The sequence below is a fragment of the Podarcis vaucheri genome (genome assembly GCF_965113315.1).
Source record: "Podarcis vaucheri genome assembly, chromosome: 1".
In the NCBI taxonomy this organism is placed as follows: domain Eukaryota; kingdom Metazoa; phylum Chordata; class Lepidosauria; order Squamata; family Lacertidae; genus Podarcis; species Podarcis vaucheri.
The window spans coordinates 120,333,207-120,354,240 of NC_138759.1; the positions used below are offsets into that span (position 1 = coordinate 120,333,207).

The 21,034-nt window shown below is 41.2% G+C and overlaps 1 protein-coding gene and 1 long non-coding RNA gene across 3 annotated transcripts in view; one reads left to right on the forward strand and one right to left on the reverse strand.

Annotated features, from left to right (window-relative positions):
• LOC309525165 overlaps positions 1-522 on the reverse strand; it is a 3,633-nt gene extending 3,111 nt beyond the window's left edge. The window contains exon 1 of the long non-coding RNA XR_014216071.1: positions 396-522. This is a non-coding gene — a long non-coding RNA (uncharacterized lncRNA). The remainder of the gene's footprint in view (positions 1-395) is intronic.
• Positions 269-21,034, forward strand: part of LOC309533217 (neurabin-1-like) — a 40,454-nt gene continuing 19,688 nt past the window's right edge. For both annotated transcript variants that reach the window (XM_082224486.1, XM_082224487.1), the window contains exons 1-9: positions 269-400; positions 1,456-3,367; positions 13,261-13,393; positions 14,430-14,550; positions 15,104-15,208; positions 15,347-15,467; positions 17,099-17,242; positions 18,972-19,025; positions 20,631-20,860. In XM_082224486.1, the coding sequence (XP_082080612.1) occupies positions 1,712-3,367; positions 13,261-13,393; positions 14,430-14,550; positions 15,104-15,208; positions 15,347-15,467; positions 17,099-17,242; positions 18,972-19,025; positions 20,631-20,860 (2,564 nt within the window). In that variant the 5' untranslated portion in view covers positions 269-400; positions 1,456-1,711. The remainder of the gene's footprint in view (positions 401-1,455; positions 3,368-13,260; positions 13,394-14,429; positions 14,551-15,103; positions 15,209-15,346; positions 15,468-17,098; positions 17,243-18,971; positions 19,026-20,630; positions 20,861-21,034) is intronic.

Sequence of the window (21,034 nt, forward strand, 5' to 3'; positions counted from 1 at the left end):
CCTTTGTTGTTGTAGGGGGTTGAGCGCGCGCCCGCCCGCCCGCGCGGCCTGGAGAGGAGGGGAGGGGGCTGTGGAACGAGAGAGAGGGAGAGGGAGAGGGGAGGAGAAGGGGGGAAAAGAGCGAGAAAGAAAACCGTAGAAGAACTATAAACTGGCCGTGCGGGCGGGCGCGCGAGACGGAGAGTAGTTGATAGATAGTGGAAAGGCGGGCGGGCGAATAGTTTTTGTTTTGGGGTGAGGAGGGCGGAGTTGTAAATATATATATATATATATATATATAAGAAAAGGAGCTAGTAAGAAGAAGAAGTTAACCGGAGCCGGAGCCTCGGGGGCCGCTGTTCGGAGGGGCGGAGGGGAAAGAGCCGCCGCCGCCGCGCGGGATATGAGCTTTTTACCTCAGGTAATAAGTTCGGAGGTGCTTTTTGTGTGTGTGTGGGGGGGGGGGTGAGCCGTTGTTGTTGTTTGAGTTCCCGTGAGGAGGGAAAGGAAAGCGGGCAAACTCTCCACGAGGGGGGAGGGAGCCGGCGAGTTTCGTGGCAGCGGCTTTCCATTGTGAGCCTCCTCCGGAGTTGGCTCTCTTTCCCTTCCCGTGGGGGGGGCGACGGACGGCGGCAACGACGACTCTCTATCTCCGCTTCTCTCCTAAGGAAGCCTCAAAGTTCGGGCCGGAATTGTTCGCATTCCTGCCTGGCCCGAGGCAAGAAAGGGAGAGACACACCGAGTGAGGGAAGAAGGACGTAGGCGGGGGCTGGCTGGCTGGCTGGCGGGGATTGTAGGGGGGGGGTTGAAGTTGTGGCGTCCACGTATTTCCCCCCCCCCCCACGGTATTCCGCCCCCCCCCTCGCCGCCTCAGGAATTAGGAACAGCCAGAGATGGGCCTCCAAGGAACTTGGAACGGCCAAGGCTCTTGGAGGCAGAGGAGGGGAAAGAGTATTTTCATTTTTTTTGGGGGGGGGAGAAATCGGCCTCCTTTGGGCCGGCAGGTCTGTCCAGAAAGAAAAGTTTGCAGCGCGGGAGCAAATGTTGTTCCCCTTGTGGAAAGGGCTCCCCAGCCTTGCCTGGTAGCCGCATCCTCTTGCCCTGGAAGCCTTTCCTCTTAATCCCCGATGAGGAAGAGCTGCCTACGGTTTATTCAATGGCCAGTGAGAAAGAGGCAACTGCTTTCCACATGCTTAAAGCAGTTTTTCTCCTCCTCACTTTTTCCAACACTGTTGCAGGGTAAAGCCCAAGTGAGCTTCGGTTCACGTTAATTCCAGGAATTCAGAGCTTGTATTTATTTTGTCTGCGACTTAATCATTTTTTTATTTTGATTTTGCTTCCCCTTTGATTGGCAGAGCACAACAGAGATAAGTTTCCCACTGCTCCTCAGGGTATGGAATTCTGTTTGAGAGAAGCTGAGATACGTAGAAGGGTGAGGTCTACTCCTTCGGCTCATTAACTTTTCTTTTTTTGCAGATGGCTTTCAGGATAGTAGATCAGCCGTGGCGCTAGGATCCCGTTTTTCCAGATACATTCCTCGAGTGCTTGTTCTTTCTCTGTGTGTTCTTCTCTGGCTCTTCCCACAACTCACTTCAGTGCCTGCATGGAATAAGCCAGTCAGAGGCGTCTTCCAGTCTCATTCTGTCTCCAGTTTGTAAGAGGCTTGTATCCTGGCATTGTGAAGAACAGCAAGGGCAACTGCTGTTGGTTTTCATACCTCTCCCCACTGTAAATGAGTGAAGGGTCTCTCCTTTTGACAATGATGAAGACTGAAGGAAAAGGAGAGAGGACTTTAAGAAGTGCTTCTCCACACAGAAATGCCTATAAAGCTGATTTTCATGCTATTAAATGCAGTTTTGATTCTGTGAACGCGGATAATGCTTCAAATAGATCCGGCTCCCAGCAAAAGCTGACCAGCTCATCCAATGGTGGAGGTAATGACCCACATGTTCGGGGCAGAGCTGTCACCTATGGCAACAGGGTACATAAGATCAAAAATATGTTCATGCAGATGGGTGGCTCTTCCACTCCACTTTGTTCTGAGAACAGCCCACCCTCTGAGCCCAAGATCATCACCAAAACAGCTGCAAGTGACCCTGCTCCTCCTTCTCCCAGTAGCCCATCTTTCTTTTGTGTTAAAAAAAACAACCTCCTAAATATTGACTCCGTCCCTTGCAGTGGTCCTCAGGATTCTTTACCTGCTTCTTCGGTTACTGACAAAATTATCTGTAGCAGTGATGAAGGACATCTAGACAAAGCTGCCCTAGCGGAGAAGTTTTCTGAGACTAGGAAACTTTTTGAAAGGAACACAAAAAAACCAAGCTCATTGGACAGATGTACTCCTAGCAAAAATGAAAGGATTGAAGATAGGAGAAGGCATGGCTCTGCCTCCTCTGACGGTAGTAGTGTGGTTGATCACTTTAATTTCAATACCGATGTTGGCTCTCAAGTCACCATAGACAAGGCAGAGGATCAAGGGAACAGTGAACACAAGGTGCAGCACTCCAGCTCTAGATTGTCCTCATTGAATGCTGGACCTATTTCTAGAAGACTGGAGAGTTTCCTGGGAGACAGTGACAGTGAAGAGTGTAAAGACACTTCGAAAAATGAGGGTACTCAAAGTCCAGTCGAGTCGGTGTTCTGCAGTTGGGAATCACCAGTGGTTAAGGAAGAGCTGTACTTGAAGCAAAATCAACCTCTTGCCACTCCTTCCTATTTGAGCAGCAGCAGCAGTACTAGTGAAAAGGATGAACAGAGTAGGGTCACTGAAGAAGCATCTGGAAGAGAGCAACAAACCTCTGAGAGGAATCTGCAGTATACAAACAATGTGTCCACTAAAGTAGATAGAGCCCCAATAAAAATCTCTCAGGTAGAAGTAGTTAGAGCTGAATTGATAATGGTGCAGAATAAAACTTCAGAGAATGATGGTGGAATTGTGGGGGAAGTTAATGTCTTCCAGAAGGAGAAACCACTCCGATTTCCAAGCTGGGAAGGTGAAGGAAATGGCCTCACCTTTGAAGAAATGGAGAAACTTAGTGGGTGCAGTGAGCCCCATCAAAAAGAAGTAAAAGATGTGGCATCTCCGGAGGAAGTTCAAACAAGAGAGCATGATCATGTAGAACAAGTAGGAGATAGTGAAGAAGAGGATGAAGAACAAGAAAGGCCAGAAAATTGTAGTGGATTTTCTTCCAGTGCTTTTGGGATAGAGAATGCAGCTTTTGATGATGACAGAGAAACAGAGACTTATAGTCAGGGCCCTGAAGGAGAGGAAACCTTGCCAGAGGAGGAATACAACTATGATAGTAATTATGAGGAATTTCCTGGACTCTCTGAAGAAGAAGATCCCGATCCAGATAGGAAAGTAAAGTTTTCCACAGCCCCAATCAAGGTAAAGTGTCGTGGATAGTTGTATTTTCCTTCCTTTTTCCTAATGCCTAATGTGATGATGCCATTTCCAGAAGATTGCATGTTGTATGGTATAATCATTGTTGCTTTTGATTTAATTATAATAATATAAGGACATTATGGTGACAAATAGTACTGAATGTAATTGTAGAACCCCTTGGCTTCATCCACCTGGTTTGTTTAGCAGCCAGTCCCTTTTGATATTAATAGGACTTCCAAATAAGTATGCCTATAATTGGGTTGAATGAGTGATATCCACTGCTTCCTCTTCACTGGTGGAAAGCTTCTGTCAGCAGAATAGTGGCAGGAGGCAGTTTTTGGTGACTCCTCCTCTCTACACCCTCTGCTGTCACTCAAAAACTGCTTCACAGGGTTTCTCAGCCCTCCAGATTTTGAGGAGCCACAGGAGACTGAAGGGAAGAGGGGGAATTACTGAGAAATGCTTTTCTCTCCCATTCTCCTGATGGATGCCTTTCGTCAGCAGGGGCGAGAAGTGTTGGATATCACCCAAAGTATCTAAGGAAATATTTCCCAATAGTGGTTAATGTTTGAAGATGATCATTTATCTGGAACTTTCAAATTGCTAGGCTTGTACATGGATTACCATTTTAGGGTAGAACGGATTGGGAATATTGTAGAGCTTTGGGGGTGGTTAGGGAGTTGTGTGTTTCCAAAAGCATAGCAACAGAAAGGTTTGCAAAAGATAGCACTGCTAACCAAGATTGTTCTCAGTTACTTTTGCAAGTGTGATGTGAACCTTGTGTCTTCCTAAAAGAAGTTTGAGGTCGTCTTTGACTTCTGTACTGAATTAGATTCATTTTTGCAACAAGTGTATTTTTAAAACTTGAAAGTTAACATTTAAACAGTATTAGTTGGATGGTTACATGATACACAGATTAGCTTTATTAATTTGCATACATCAGTTTACCTGGAGCCCTTAATACTGGAAGAAACAGACAAAAGTGGGTAGAATGTAGTTTGGGCACCCATAATTATTTATGCTTTGGAACAGGGGTAGGCAACCTAAGGCCTGGGGGTCGGATGTGGCCCAATCGCCTTCTCAATCCGGCCCTTGGACGGTCCGGGAATCAGCGTGTTTTTACATAAGTCCTTTTATTTAAAATGCATCTCTGGGTTATTTGGGGGGCATAGAAATTTGTTCATCCCCCCCAAAAAAAATATAGTCCGGCCCACCACATGGTCTGAGGGATGGTGGACCGGCCCATGGCTGAAAAAGGTAGCTGACCCCTACTTTGGAATTTAAAAAAATATTCATAAAGCCTTCTGGTAATGTGCTGCTAATACATGGCAAATTTTGAACTTTAGTTAAATGTTTGAGGCTTCTGTCCTAAGCATGCTGATTGAGCAGTAAGTCCCATTGAAACTGGTGGGACTTAGTTTTGTATGTATAAGCATGTTTAGAACCTTGAAGTAGGAGTAGAATTTCACAACTCCAAATCAATTCTGTTCCATAGCTGTTTTATATACAGTGGTACCTTGGGTTACAGACACCTCGGGCTACAGACACTTCAGGTTATAGACTCCGCTAGCCCGGAATTAGTACCTTGGGCCAATAACTTTACCTCGGGATGAGAACAGAAATAATGCGGCAGCAGCGGGAGGCCCCATTAGCTAAAGTGGTACCTCAGGTTAAGAACAGTTTCAGATTAAGAACAGACCTACGGAATGAATTAAGTTCTTAACCAGAGGTACCACTGTAACCAGAAATTATAAGGCTCATACACAATGTGCCTATTCAGAGGTAGGTAGTGTGGTGACCTCCATATTTTGTGGACTATAAGTCCCATCAACACTGACAGTTGGTTATGCTGGTTGGGCAGATGGGTGTTTTAGTCAAAGCAGCTGGAGGGCAATACCTTTGCTAGCCATGCCCTAATTTATGTGAATTATATGTGTTTTTTACCCTGTTATTACCTCAGTAAAAAAGAACAATGACGGGCCAGGTTACTTCCTATTTGCATCCCTCAATCAGTGTATCCAGCTCTGACTGTACAAGTCACCTGAAATGAGTAGATAGAAGAAGAAGAATAATTCAAAAGCCCCTTCTCACCTCCAAACAGGTACAGTAGTACCTCAGGTTAAGAACTTAATTCGTTCTGGAGGTCTGTTCTTAACCTGAAACTGTTCTTAACCTGAGATACCACTTTAGCCATTGGCGCCTCCCGCGCTGCCGGAGCATAATTTTTGTTCTCATCCTGAAGCAAAGTTCTTAACCCAAGGTACTACTTCCGGGTTAGCGGAGTCTGTAACCTGAAGTGTCTGTAACCCGAGGTACCACTGTAGTTGATATTAAAATTGTGGGCCGACATGATTATGAGGTTAAAGTGTCTTTGCAATTAACATGTGTTTGTTTTAATGTAAATGGCAGCAACATTGAAGGGGAACTGATAATTATTTGGATTTCAGAAGGCATGAGAAAGAATTTAACCTTTTTCTCACCTGCTGTGATCTTGAGAATGAGCTGTTTGAATTGGGAGAGATTTCCCTATTGTGAATGGGGATTTCCAAGAGAAAATGGCACCTTCAAAGGAGGGATTTTCTTCAGGATCATAGCAGAGAAGGAAAAGGGTTAATTTGTCCTCCACCGCTGCTTATCAGCCTATACCACCCGACATGCTGCTATTTGCATCATACAAGACCTGCATGTTAAATTTACGGTCACATCTGCTTTGACCCCATACTGATAATTCAGTTGCTCTGTGCCTGAAGATACTTCCACTACAGCCAAGTACTGTGCAGAGGGATCCTTTGGACTGATGCTTTTATTCTTAGCCTAATAAGCACCTAGGTAGCCTATTAATTTCGTGATTATTCAGTAAAGGCCCAACACTTTGGTTTCATGTTCAAGCAGTAAAGTTTCAAAAAGGAATTCTGAAGATCATGTGACAAAAATAAAATGCAGTTTAGTTTAAAATGCTAGCATTTAATATCTCAGCCTCAGTTAACTTTTGGAAACTAATGGAAGTGTGTTGAAAAGGAACTGCTCTGGATTGCAGCCAGTTGTTGGTCGTTCTGAATCCAAAACCTCATTCATAGCCTATGGGCAAACTTGAGGTAAACTAATGTTGATAACTGATGATCATATGATATCTTCATTTAACTGACTATTAAAGAATCAGCTGATACCATTCCCACCATTTCTCTAACACAGGCTTCCTCATCCTTGGCCCTCCAGATGTTTTTGGCCTACAACTCCCACGATCCCTAGCTCCCAGGACCCAGTGGTCAGGGATGATGGGAATTGTAGTCTCAAAACATCTGGAGGGCCGAGGTTGAGGAAGCCTGCTCTAACATGTGTTACCTTGGGCCAACATGTTTTTACTTTGCTGTAGTAAGCATCAGTTTTGTCTTTTGTAAGGTGCATTTTTGATTTCCAGAGCATCTGACATTGTGGTTGAGAGATTGGGAGTACAGTGTTACCTTCGTTCTTGAATTTAATCCATTCCGGGAGTCCATTCAACTCCTGAAATGGTTCAAGAACCAAGGCACAGCTTCCGATTGGCTGCAGGAGCTTCCCGCGCTCAATCAGAAGCCGTGTCAGACGTTCGGCTTCCAAAAAAGAATCGCAAACTGGAACACTCACTCCCGGGTTTGCAGTGTTTGGGAGCTGATTTGCCGATTTTTTCGGGAGCCTCACTGTTCGACTACCAAGGCACCGCTGTAGATGGAAAGCTCACATACTCCTTTTGCCTATCTCCTCCCCTTTATGGCATGATTCTCCCTTCTGTTGTCAATGTTTACCTCTGTACCAGTGTTAACCGTGGTTAATTGAAAAAGGTTCCTTCTTAGCTAATGGTTTAGTGGTTAGAGTGTCGGACTAGGACCTGGGGAAAATGGGGTTGGAATCCCTACTGAGGCATGAGACTCACTGGGTGAACTTGGTCCAGTCACTGTATCTCAGCCTGACCTACCTCACAATGGAGGTGGGAGAAGTTCCCTGCTGTTCTTATTTCTCTTTTTTGCTACTTGCAGAAAGAGTAGCAGTATTCTTTAACTAGCATGATTCCCTGTAATTGACCCAGGTGTGCAGAATAGTGCATGCTAATGTTCCTCTCTTGCATTTGCACTTAGATGGTTAGGATTGTGCTAAGCTACATTTCTTTCTTAAGATTTTGCATGTAGGGGGTCCTATATAGAACCATTCAAAATCTATACAATTGTAGGCAATTACTATGATGGCCATAAATAAGCTAGTCTTGGTGTAAAGGTAATCACAATGTTGTGTACTTGATATACTGTATCTTATTTTAAAAGTTTGACATTATCTTCCATAAGCTACTTCCTATCATATCAACATTTTACAATGGGGTGGGGTTTCCACCCAAACTAGTCTTTGGGACATTCTCGCTTCTTACTTAAATTGGGCCTGAGAGGCCCCTGTCTTGTACTACCTTGTACAGCTTAGTGACACATACTTTTTTCTTCCTTGCACCAATAGCTCTAGTAGCTTATATAGGATTCATAATTTAAGAATTTGAAATTTAAAAATCAGCAATAAGAAGTTTTATGGTACAGCTGGCAAAAGTTTAATGTTAGGACCACCTTCAATAGCAGTGTGTCCCATTGTTGAAAAACTCATACTGCCAGGAAGTTGTTCCTGGTGCTCAGTCTACATCCCTTTTCTTGTAATTTGAAGTTACTGGTTTCAGTCTTACTCTCTGGAGCAGCAGAAAATAAATAAAGTCACAAACTGCATTTGTTATTTGTGAGCTGGAAGTGAAGGCCTGGGAAGCTTTCTTAAACTGCTAGCTGCATGGTGTTAATGGCAGCCATACTCATGGCATGATCAAGCATTTTGAATACCAGTTGTTGCCAAAGTTGTTTGGGGAATGTGAAGTTCTGTTCATACTCACCATTGTGTCCACACATCTTATTCGATAATCTTTTAAAATACCTTAACCAATATTGGCATAATTAAAAATGGTGATGGGCTAGGGAACCTGTGCTTCCTTAGATGCTGCTGGACTACAGCTGCCAACATCTGTGACCATTAGCTACACTGTCTCGGCTGATGGGAGCTGAAGTTCAACAACATCTGGAGGGCCACAGGTTTCTCACCCCTGCTGTAGATGGTGTGGAAATTTTCAGAGCACATTGAGAAGAAATGTCTTTACAGAAAATGATCTTAAGAGATTTGAATGAGCCTGTGTTTACATTAGGAGAAATAGAATTTCATTTATATTACAGATGACTACCAGTAGCTTTGGTTATTAGGGGACAATCTGCTACAAATGGCAGAATTGGAACAAGCTCTGGAAAAATGGGAATTAAAATAACTTACATTGGAATGTTCATGTCATCCATACTGATTCATGCTGCCACATCAAAACATGTTAACAGGAAATAAACTGATCATTGCTGAAGTTTAATAGCCATAGACCTAATTGTATCTTGGTGCTTGTGAATGAAATCTCATTTTAAAAGATTGTGGATTTGGGGGGGGGGGGATACTTGTTTCAAAATGATCACACAAGCTCTAACCTCTGAAAACAAACACCCTAGTAACCATTGATAGCCAAAATTCATAATTATGGTAGATTAAAAGCAAGTGGGTGAGCGCTAAGTCATATTCAGAGTACAGCAACTAAAATTAATGTACTTAAATACACAGAATTCAATGGTCCTGTTCTGAGTATGACTAATATTGCTTATCATCCAGTGACTTTAGCTTATGCATTTCCTGGATGGGTGTGATGTAAAAGTTCTATTTCGCTTGTGACACAGGAACAGAAAGAGCAAGGCTCTTGCAATTACTTTTGTCAAAGGTACCCAGTAAGGGTGGAAGTGAACACAGTGCTGAAGTTCTAAGAGGGTGGTTTTCCCTTGACAGTGTGGCTGGAGTAAGGGAGAACTCAGTGGATGTTGCTTGTGTTTTCAGAATCTAACCTTTCTATAGGAAACTTCTTTTGGGGCCCATATTTCTAGTTAGCAAGTAAATTGCTCAGAAAATGCACATGAGATTCTTGCATTGCAGGGGCTTGGACTAGATGACCCTTGGGGTCCCTGCCAGCTCTACAATTCTGGGATTTGCACACACCCACTATTCATGAAAGCACCAAAGCTGGTGTCCATAGGTCTATACATACAGAAAATTTTCTGTTCCTAGTTTCTCTCCGTTAAAGCTCAGTTCATTAGAAGTTATTGTCTGGGAAGCTTAATTCATGTAGCAATTTGTGGTATGTGTACATGTGAGAGCTACTTGCCTAGATAGCCAATCAAGGTACAGTGGTACCTCGGGTTACATACGCTTCAGGTTATATACGCTTCAGGTTACAGACTCTGCTAACCCAGAAATAGTATCTCGGTTTAAGAACTTTGCTTCAGGATGAGAACAGAAATCGTGCTCCAGCGGCACGGCAGCAGCAGGAGGCCCCATTAGCTAAAGTGGTGCTTTAGGTTAAGAACAGTTTCAGGTTAAGAACAGACCTCCAGAACAAATTACCGTAGATTCCGGCATATTAGGCGACTGGGCGTATAAGATGACCCTGTCTTATATATTGGCCCGGCACTGGGAGGAAGCCACCCAGCGAAGCCGGCTTAGCATCGCTGGGCGGCTTCCTCCTGGCACGGAGCCCGCCGCCCATTGCTGCTGCAGCGGCAGCTTCCGAAGCAGCAGTGGGTGTTGGGCTCCGCGCTGGGAGGAAGACATACCCGGCGTATAAGATGACCCCCAACTTTTTAACCTCTTCCAGGGTTAAAAAGTCGTCTTATACGCTGGAATCTATGGTAAGTACCACTGTATAGCGCTGCCTTGACCATGACACTACTAGGTTCCTGTTTACGTCGTATCTCACAGCTACTGTATCTCACGAGTTGTAGCTGGCACCTTTTTGGAATATAGTGATTAGCAGGGTCTCTTTAAAAACATTTTTTCTTAGGACCAAAGCAAAACATTCAAACATAAATCGCAAATAAAATACGTTTCAGTAACATGAACCTTGAGAAGAAAACAGTTGAGGTAAATATATTTCTCTACCCAAAAGCTATAACAGGTTTTGTTGCACTACCTCTATACTCTCTATACCCTGCAATTTACACACATTTAACTTGTGCACATACAGCTTTATGTAATAATAATAATAATAATAATAATAATAATAATAATAATAATAATGGGCGGAATAGAGGTGAGGCTCTGGGAAGAATTGCTTTGGCAATCCCACTCACCTTTGAACCCAGTTGGTTTTGACGGTAATACAATCTTTTGGCTTTAGGTGCAATCCACAGAATGTAACCCTTGTGTAAATTGCGAGCTTAGTATAATCCAAATTGTAACCTCGGTTACTATCACCTGTTTTATTTAACACAACCCCCCTTTTTTCTCTGTAACCCTAGTCTTTTTCTTATAACCATCACCAACAGACTTTTCTTAGACTTTTCTCAGAGGACAACTGTTTTTCCTCCAGCCACCCACTCCCACTTTTGCAGAATTGTTACTACTGTGAAGAGTGGATTGTAAGCTGTGGAAACCCATCTACCTCTTTGTTAATTTTCTTTTGTCCAGAATGTCCAGAAATATTAGGCAATATAAATACAGTAATATGCTCTTGTGCTATTTTCCCTTTCTGCTTCCTGGTTAATGTACAAAGCTAGAACTTTTGCATCTACCATGCATTGACGTGTGTAGGTGCTAGATATGGAACTTGGTTGAATTCCTGCTTTGCATGGTACACAGCAATTGTGAATCATTAATACTTCCTGTTACTACTTGTGTGCAACGTCAAAGACTGATCTTGGAAATTTTGTGCAACAGCCCAGAATTCTGAATTAGTTAGATAGCATTTCAGTGATACCTAGGGAATAAAAACTCTTACATGAAGAAATTTATGAGATTTTCCCCCGTCCATCTCTAGTAACTTGATTATTTTAAAATAAGCTGGTACAGACCATACTATTTGTTTATTTATCTATTTATTCATTTAATTTATATACCACCTTTATCTTCCAAGGATCTCAAGATATAGCAGTTGCTATTTCTGCTATGTGGTTTGATTTCTGAAACAGGTTTGATCTGAATAAAAGCATTTTTCTGAAAGAAGGACATCTTCATTCCCTTAATAAATACACAACAAATATTTGTCTACTTTTTCTGAGGCATTTTGGATTACTGCCATGATTACTAAATATAGTGTTATCAGAAAATTCATGTTTCCTGTTCCTGGAAACAGTTTGATTCTGCACAGAACAAACACATTACTAAGATTATATTATTAACAAATTATAATATTAGAATATGTCCCATGAAATAGATGGAACTGAGTGAAATAACTCCTGATGGTAGAAAAAAGGAAACATGTATAAGTTTTGTTTTTTTGTTTTGTTTTTAAAAATACTTTACCAAAAACACCCTTCTTTGAAAAAGTATAGTATATTTCAATGCAGATTTTTGCCATCTGCAATCAGAAAAAACTAGCATACTTCAAACTAGTTTTGGCTTGTATGTTTTTCAGACTATCCTGTCCAAAGTAGAGCTCAAAAAATGTGCTGAAAAAGTAGATCTGAAGAGTTGTCAGTAGTCAGGGTAGTTGTCTGACAGGGTAGTTGTCAGTAGTCCCTGACTCCTGTCAGCACCTTTTTGTTTTTTTGTTTTATCACTACTGTTGTCTTTTGCCAAAAATCCAAGAGGAAGACACACAAACAGAAAGAATGCAAAAAATAGAAGCCTATTCTCAAAAGTGCAAATTGATAAGTTTTATTACAAGCCATTGATAAGCATTGTATTTTGTTCATATCACATTATTTGACTTATATATTTTTAATTATGTGTACATTGTTCCTGAAGGAGAAACTACACCCTGAAATACATTGAATTGTAATAATTCATTGACACTTTTGAGAACAGGTTTTTCCTTTTTGCATTTTTTCTACCTCTTTCTTTTGTCTTAGCTCAGTGGGCTGCCTATACCCAATCTTCATACCATTTGTTTCTTTATGTTGTTTTTAAAATAATTTTGATTGTTCGTTCATTTGAAAACTGGGCCATGGAAGCAGACCAAATTATTTAAGTTAGGAGATATAACTCATATTCTTATGTTAAGACTAAATCTTTTATTCCTTTGATGCGGAATTTTGGTTAACTTTGTGTGGAGTTGATGACTTTGGGTAAAGAGTTCATATACTTCATTGGTTAGAGAAATTGCAAAAGGGGTATGAAAATGAAGGGTTATGTGTTAGTATTTACATGCAAATAGTATCTGGTTTTTAGATATAATAATAATAATAATAATAATAATAATAATAATAATAATAATAATAATAATAATAATAATTTATTATTTATACCCCGCCCATCTGGCTGGGCCTCCCCAGCCACTCTGGGCGGCTTCCATAAAAACCAGAAATACAGTAAAATGTCACACGTTAAAAACTTCCCTGAACAGGGCTGCCTTAAGATGTCTTCTGAATGTCAGGTAGTTGTTTATCGCTTTGACATCTGCTGGAAGGGCGTTCCACAGGGTGGGCGCCACTACCGAGAAGGCCCTCTGCCTGGTTCCCTGTAGCTTTGCTTCTTGCAATGAGGGAACCGCCAGAAGGCCCTCGGCGCTGGACCTCAGCATCCGGGCAGAATGATGGGGGTGGAGACGCTCCTTCAGGTATACTGGACCGAGGCCGTTTAGGAAAGCGCTTCCTCTTGCAGGGCAGAGTAAAACCTGTGGAACTCCCTTCTCCCAAGCTAGAAGAGGGAGACTGAGTGCTCCGTCTCCCTCTTCTGCCTTCAGGGACAGCCTCCCTAGCCTCCGTGGGGCAGCGGCTTGCCCTGCTATCCCCCGAGCTTGTGGGGCTGGCGGTGGGGAGAAGCGCTAGTGAACTCTCATGAGTGCAAAACTGTTCTAAAACCATCTCTTATTTTCTTAGGTATTCAGTACTTACTCAAATGAAGACTATGATAGACGTAATGAAGAGGTTGACCCTGTGTCAGCATCAGCTGAGTATGAACTTGAGAAAAGGGTGGAGAAAATGGAGGTTTTTTCTGTGGAAATTGAAAAAGGTATGCATTTTAAACATTTATCCTGCAAAAATAACTTTTACTTTCAGGCCAAAGTGGTCAAAATGGCCTGGAATTAAGCCTTGGTGAAGTTGATGGGAATTCTGAGTAGACATAGAAGACTAATGAAAGACCTTGTCAGCTGAGTTTAGGATTGCTTCTTAAATGTTTGATAAGGGCTGGAAGGCTGAAATATAAAGATTTTTGAAAATTGAATGGAGGATTGTACAGTACAGGAATGTGTGCAAAAACAAAATTCATTGGATTGTCACAGTACATCGTTCTTTTTTTAAGAATGCATAAATGCATTTCTTACTTCAGTCATCATAGAATGACTTCCGGTTTATGATTTACCTTATTTTTCGCCCCATAGGGCGCACCTAGTTTTTTTTTTGGGGGGGGGAATCAAGGAAAAAATCCCCAAGCTAGAAGAGGGAGACGGAGTGCTCCGTCTTCCTCTTCTGCCTTCAGGGACAGCCTCCCTAGCCTCCGTGGGGCAACGGCTTGCCCCGCTATCCCCCGAGCTTGTGGGGCTGGCGGTGGGGAGAAGCAAGCTTCTCCCCACCGGCAGCCTTCAAACCAGGTCGGGGAACAGCGGGATGGCGGCGCTCCGCCTCCCCGCTGTCCCCCGAGCTTTTGGGGCTGCCCGATATCTGCCTGAAGCCCGGGGTGCGTTCCGGAGCGAGCCCCGTGCTTCGGGCTGCAGCCTGCCGCCCGCAAGCCTTGCGAGCCCGGCGGGAACTCCTGCCGGGCTTGCAAGGCTTGGGGATGGCTTCCTGAAGCCTGGAGAGCGAGAGGGGTCGGTGCGCACCGACCCCTCTCACTCTCCAGGCTTCAGCGAAAGCCTGCATTCGCCTCATAGGACGCACACAAATTTCCCCTTCATTTTTGGAGGGGAAAAGTGTGTCCTATAGGGCGAAAAATACGGTAAATACTATATTAAGCCAATAAGGCATTTTGCAGATATGACCAATAATTATTAGCTATGAATCTAATTTTATAAATACACGGTCTTTTTCTTTTCTTTTGTAACCCATAGGTGACAGTGGTTTAGGTATCAGTATTATTGGAATGGGTGTTGGTGCAGATCAGGGACTGGAAAAGCTGGGAATCTTTGTCAAAACAATTACTGAAGGTGGAGCTGCTCAGAAAGACGGTCGGTAAGTTTCCGCTAGGAATGCTTATTCTGTTTTGCAGATATTAGTAAAACCAAGCCAGAGTAAAAGTATATGAACGAAGTTTTATTACTTTCAGTATCTGAATGTTTCACTGGCTCAGTTCAGGTGAAATGGGAAACCATGTTTTCCTTCTATAAGGATAGTGTGTATTAGAGAAACAGTTGCACAACACAGTAGGCCATGTAAATTCTACTTTTTCACTCATGCAGTGTTAGTGTGCAAAGGTGGATGTCTTCTTTAAATATCCTCAAGAGATTACAGCCCCTATATTGTGTTGAATGTCATTCTAGAAGGTTCTCCAACCCCTAGAAGCTTGCTTATTACCACTGTAACAGAAGGAAAGTGCAGATAGGATCTTACACAAGCTCTTCATTAAGTCACCATTGAAAATATTCTGTAGGGTATGTTCTGTAGAACATAATCACAGACAGGCCCTTACTCATATGCTTTTTATTGTTTTCATTCAAATGCCCTTTTATTTTAACAAATATAGTGTGGTGTGTAATACCAAATATGTTTATTCTTTGCCTTGCAGAATCCAAGTAAATGATCAAATTGTTGAAGTTGATGGTATCAGTCTTGTTGGAGTAACCCAGTTTTTTGCAGCAACTGTACTAAAAAATACAAAAGGCACAGTCAGGTATGTGTAATTTTATAAATAGCTAAGCGGGGTTTTTTTTAGTAATAGAGTTGAAGGGGAAATATTAAAATTATTTCCTGCTGGTGACACTGTCATTTTATATTTGACTTATTGATGGTGGTTGATGGTTTTCTGTAGGTTTCTGATTGGAAGAGAAAAACCAGGAACTCAGAGTGAAGTAGCTCGACTTATAAGTGAGACATTGGAGCAGGAGAGATGTTTGTATGAGCATCAGTATGCCCATGATGATACAGAACAGGTATCAATTAAAATATAACATTGCATGTACGTTGTACACCTTTCCTGTGCCCTGCTCCCAAGTTCTTTCTCCTGGCTCATTCTGAGCCCCCTTTCCTGCTGATCTTGTTGTGTTACCTTTCCTTCTCCACACCTCATAACTGTCCACATAATCAAGAGGCGGTACAGTCATGTTCAGCCTTACCGGTCAAATATAGTTCATACTCTGAATGGGCGACTTTGCTGACTGAATCCACTGCCATTTTTGTTCTCTATTCCTCCCCCCTCTTCCTTCACCCTGGTAAACTCCCAGGGTCCCTCAAGCATTTGCTCCATCTTTGTGGGTGGTGATGTTTTGAATGTGTAGAGATTGTCACTTACCCTGAACACCAGTAATAGAAAGAAATATTACAACTTCCCACTGTACATGTTCAAAATATTTCAGCAAACCATTTCTTTTCCTGGAGGATGCTGAGTGGACAACAGATGTTTAATCTATAGCCCTAGCCAGCAAGTAGCTTTCTTAAAGAGCTATTTTGAGAAATGAGAGAGTGGGCCAGTATATTAACCACCAGCCTATAAAGTACAGTATTTTTCTGTGTACAAGACGATGTTTCCGCCCCCCGAATTTTTAGTCAAAATTGGGGGTTGTCTTATGCACAGATTTATACAGTAAGTCTTGGGTGAGCTGGTACTCAGGGCCATGGAGAGGCGAGGCGGTGTTGAGGTGAGGAGGGAGCATGGCCGTGGCGCTGTCAGCTTTGTCTGGCTGAGGTGAGGCGAAGCCAGACACAGACTGGAGAGGCGAGGCTGTGCTGAGGTGCGAGGAATCAAGTGGGGAATCGCCATAAAAAAGCTCAACAACCTTTTGGGCGATTTCCCCAAAAAGCTGAACAACTTTAAAATAATGATTTCTAAATTTTGGGCTCCCAAAAGTAGGGGTTGTATTATACATGGGGTTGTGTTATACACAGAAAAATATGGTATCTTGCTTTTTGTTACCAGTTACTGTATTTTTCTCTTCAACTTAGGTGTCTGTAAGTTGGCAGCTGAGGGGGCAGGTTGCACTCCCCAGTTGACCGGATTTAGTCCCAGGGGACTCTGGTTGCTGACTTCTAATGTAAAAGCTGTAATAAAGTAATCTATGCAACTACAAGCTTTTGGATATGTTTGGACCTGAGCAGTGCCCTCCTATAATGATCAAATACAATGGAGTTCAAAACTAGTATGTGTCTTTTTTGGACAGCAAGTGCAAGAAAAATGTGTAGTGTTATAAGAGAGTGGAAGAAACACTTCTCTACCTTCTTTCTCCATGTCATAATTTTATACACTGCTATCATGTAGCCTCCTGCTTGGCTTTTCTCTAAACTTAAAAGCTCCAGATGCTGTAACTTATCAAATGGGAGTTTTCCCACTCCCTTGGTCATTTTGATTGTCTTTTCTTGAACCTTTTCCAACTTTACAATATGCTTTTTGAAACGAGGCAACCAGAACTGAACTGTTTTTGAGTATTTCAAGTTGAATTGTGTATGGATTAACACAAGTTATTATTATTATTTTAAATGCAGAAATCTAGAAGTGACATTTCAAAGCCATTTTATCTTTGTTAGAAAAAGTTGTACTTATTTTCAATAATACATAATACCTTTTCAGGATGATGATTATGATGAAGATGAAGATTCTTTTGAATCCCATTTACATGGAAAATCAGTGGAGGTGTTTTATCTTCCTGAAAATGAGGATATTAATTTGCCACTAGACATGGATTCTACACAGTTTCTGTTGAAGTTTAAAGAGGTATGATGCAATGATTTGCTGTCTATTAAATGGATAGTTAATTTTGGTTGGACGCCATTACATGTCCCTGTTACATGTTCTATTGTCTACAGACATTAGCATGATTCACACATTTGCCTTAGACTGCACAAATGTGCAGGCTTCTGCCTTAAATCTACTTTGCTCTTCCCTGACACTTTTTTTGCTGCTGTGCTGCACTGAGCTAAGGTTTGGCTTAACATGTCATCTGAACTTGGAGTCATGGTTAAGCTCCCTCCTCCCTAACCATGAGCCTGTAACAAAGAGCAAACCTTAACCAGGCAATTTAGCTTAGTGTGGCATGGTTGCAAAGAGGACTGGGAGCAGCAAAATGACTGCAATCAACTCTCCAGGAGCTGACACGTTAATTCAGTTTTACTTAACCAAGGTTTGGTTACAGCATCTACACTGTAATTCTAGATTTAAGGATATTTTTCTCCCTAAATCTTCTGTTGTTCCTTTATGAAAAGAATAATTTATTAGCAAATCACTTCTCAAATGGTAGATTTCATGGAAAAAGAGCAAGTAAGCAGAAATTTATCAATATATGTTAGCTACATATTGGCAATATATTTTATCGATTACAGAACTATATCCATTCCACTGCCTGCTTGCTTGCCTTTATTTCACACCTTTTCCCCAGAAGTGAGGCTCAAGGCAGCTCACTTAAATTAAAGCAACATGGATAAACTGCAGATAGGTGAAAACATAGGGTGATATCAACTGAGCAAGTAATAATAAACATAGGTTGAAATCCGAAGAGTTTCTTAGATCCGTGTTGGTGCTTCTGTTTACATCCAGGAGCTTCCCTGTTTGGTTGAAGTTTTTTCCTCATCTGCACTGGGAGAGCACTACTGAAGTGTGCTTTCACAGTTATTCTGAGTTCTATGGGTGACGTGTTCAGTGGCCTCAAAACCTTTACGTTGAGCTTCTTCAGTGGATATTTAGATCTGAGTCTTTATCAGATAGACCTTACTAACTCTGATATAAAAACCAAGGCTTGTTTTTGCATTGGCATGTGTAATATCAAGCCTTCAGAATACACTTCTCCAGAGATGCTTTTTAAAAAACACAAAACTATTCAAGACCAAAAGTATAATCTTTCAGTCTCCACATGTGTGAGCTGGGGACTTGGTTGTTCTCATTTGAATTATGCTCCTTTGGTCATGCTGCAACTGTGAGAGTCTCATAAGTTAGTAGTGGATCCCTTCTTTTATTGCTATCTTACAAAGGATAGGCAGCCTAAAATGTTTTCCTTCTTAGAATTCTGTCAGTGAACAATGAAACTTGATCACTAATCTTTAAAAATATTTAAATTCAGTTCTTTTTTCCAGAAAGCTTTGACTTGAGACATTTTTATTTGCTTTCATATTTTGTGTTAGATATTTGGTAAAAAGTATATGTTAGCATTACATTCCTGAACCAGCTATAGTTGGAAATGAGTGTTTGACTCACAAATAGGAATACATACACCAGCAAACTCATCCAATAAGCGCAGTGTGATCAACATAAATATTACGTTGCAGGTAAACAGATCTCAGTTGCTTCATAGATCCTTTTTATGTTTAGAGATACTCTGAACATAGCAGTAGAAACTGCAGTATAGAATTACTGTGTTTAAGGACTTAATGATCTTACAAAAACAACAACCTTTCATATACCATTGTTTTCTCCTCTGACAAGTTGTTTTTTTTTTATTATCCTTTTGTAGCTACAGTTGAAGCATGCAGTTACGACAGCTGAAGTTAACCAGCTTAAGGAAAAGGTACAATTTTAATATATAATAATATATGAAAATTGTTTTGGTTTGTATGTGGATATGCTGAGGACAGCTATGGTGAAACCAAACTTTAATCAAAAGCAAGTAAGCATTTATGATGATTGATGAAGGATATTGGTGCTTGTATATTTTTTCCTCTTTCTCTTGGTATTTTTGTTTTAAATATAAATATGATGTGTTTATTAAATTATTCCATGTAATAATGCTTTGGAAACAAAAGCAAGCTCAGAACTATCCAGGTAGAAATGGCAACTGTATTGGAGGAAGATTGCATTCGATCTTGCTCTGTGCACCCTAGTTTTTATTTCCAACACACCTTTGTCTACTGCCTATTCTCATTTTGTAAAGGGAACAACCTCCTTTCCCTTCATCATCTATAGTGCCAGGCTTGAGAATTACATGGTGCAGTCTGATTTCTTAGCTCCTGCTACAGAAGGGAAAGTTCTACCAGATGAACTGTAAAAATGTTGGTATGTTGTCTATATTCTGAAAGTTTTATTAAGATGGAGAATTGCAACATTTGTTGATAAGGAAAGCGTGCACACACACACACACACACAAATTGAATGTTAGCATGAAAAACTGTACCAGGTGTGGGATTTTTCAATCACTGCAGAACTGTGTTGGGAAAATATCTGACAGGCAAAGTAAATTCATTCTATGTAAATTTCAACAGCATAGATCTGTCAATATTATTCCTACATTATCATTTTAGTAGCAGAGTGGCAATGACTTGTTGCACAGAGTGAGCTATGGCTATGAATGAATGAATTTTATTATTACGGTCACAGACCAGTTCCGGCTGTGGTTACTCTCTTTCCTTCTATCTAAAGTACAGTATGAAAAGTAAATCTCATGCTGCACTGGGGCAGCTGCTTACATGGCAGGGAGAAAACAGGAACCTCTGCAAAAGCATCTTCTATGAAACTCGTAAATGTTACTCAAGCCTTGGATCTGACAACGCCACTGCCAATTTTCATTTATTTAAAGCCTTTTAATTCCACTCTTCAACCAAAAAAAGCCCCCAAATTCCGATGCAGATACGGATTGAATGTAAATGTATACTGCAGCTTCAATGACTTGTATGAAACTTTCAAAATGTTGCTAGCAATAAACTGTCTGATGATGTAGGCCTTTAGAAATGAGTTTGTTTATGAAGGTGGGATAGCATATTTGTCTTCCATACTGACAGGAGCAGCCTGAATCTTAGAAGTTTGGTTCCTCATTTATTTGGGATGTGGCCAGAAATAAAAAATAAAATGAGAATATGTTGTAAAATGAATAATCCTGAACAGATTTTGTCCAGAAGGACTTCTATGAATCTACAGCAATATTAGCTGTATCAGTGATATGCAAGTCAGTAGCTTTTTGTTGCTGTTGTTGTTTTATTTTCATTGCTGCACATAGCTGTCAACTTTTCCCTTTTCTTGCGAGGAATCCTATTCGGAATAAGGGAATTTCCCTTAAAAAAAGGGAAACGTTGACAGCTATGTTGCTGCATTAGAACTGACTTATTCTTTTTTAAGACTCATAAATGATTGTGAAGAGTTACATAGCTAATACCTAATACTGATGAATTGTTTTTTAAAGTTAAAAGCATCAGAAGCTGAAAAGATTGAATGGGAGTTAACTAAATCCCAGCTCCAGGAAACTTTAAGTGAGAATAAAGAAAAAATAAAGAAGTTGGAGACCTATTGGTTAGAAGCGCAAAGTTTATGCAAAACAGTAAATGAACATCTTAAAGAAACTCAGGAACAATATGATGCCCTGGAGAAAAAATACAACAAGGCCAAGAAATTACTCAAAGAATATCAGCAAAAGTGAGTTCATTGTCATTTTCTTTCAGTTAATCTCATACAGGACATTCCTTGTCGTTTCTTGCATGTACTATAAGTTATGCATATATGTCAGTGGTTGATTTTGGATGATGCAGAAAAATCTAAGAGAGTTTGATTTCAGTAGTGCAAACACTCTGAAACATAGAAAGCATAAAT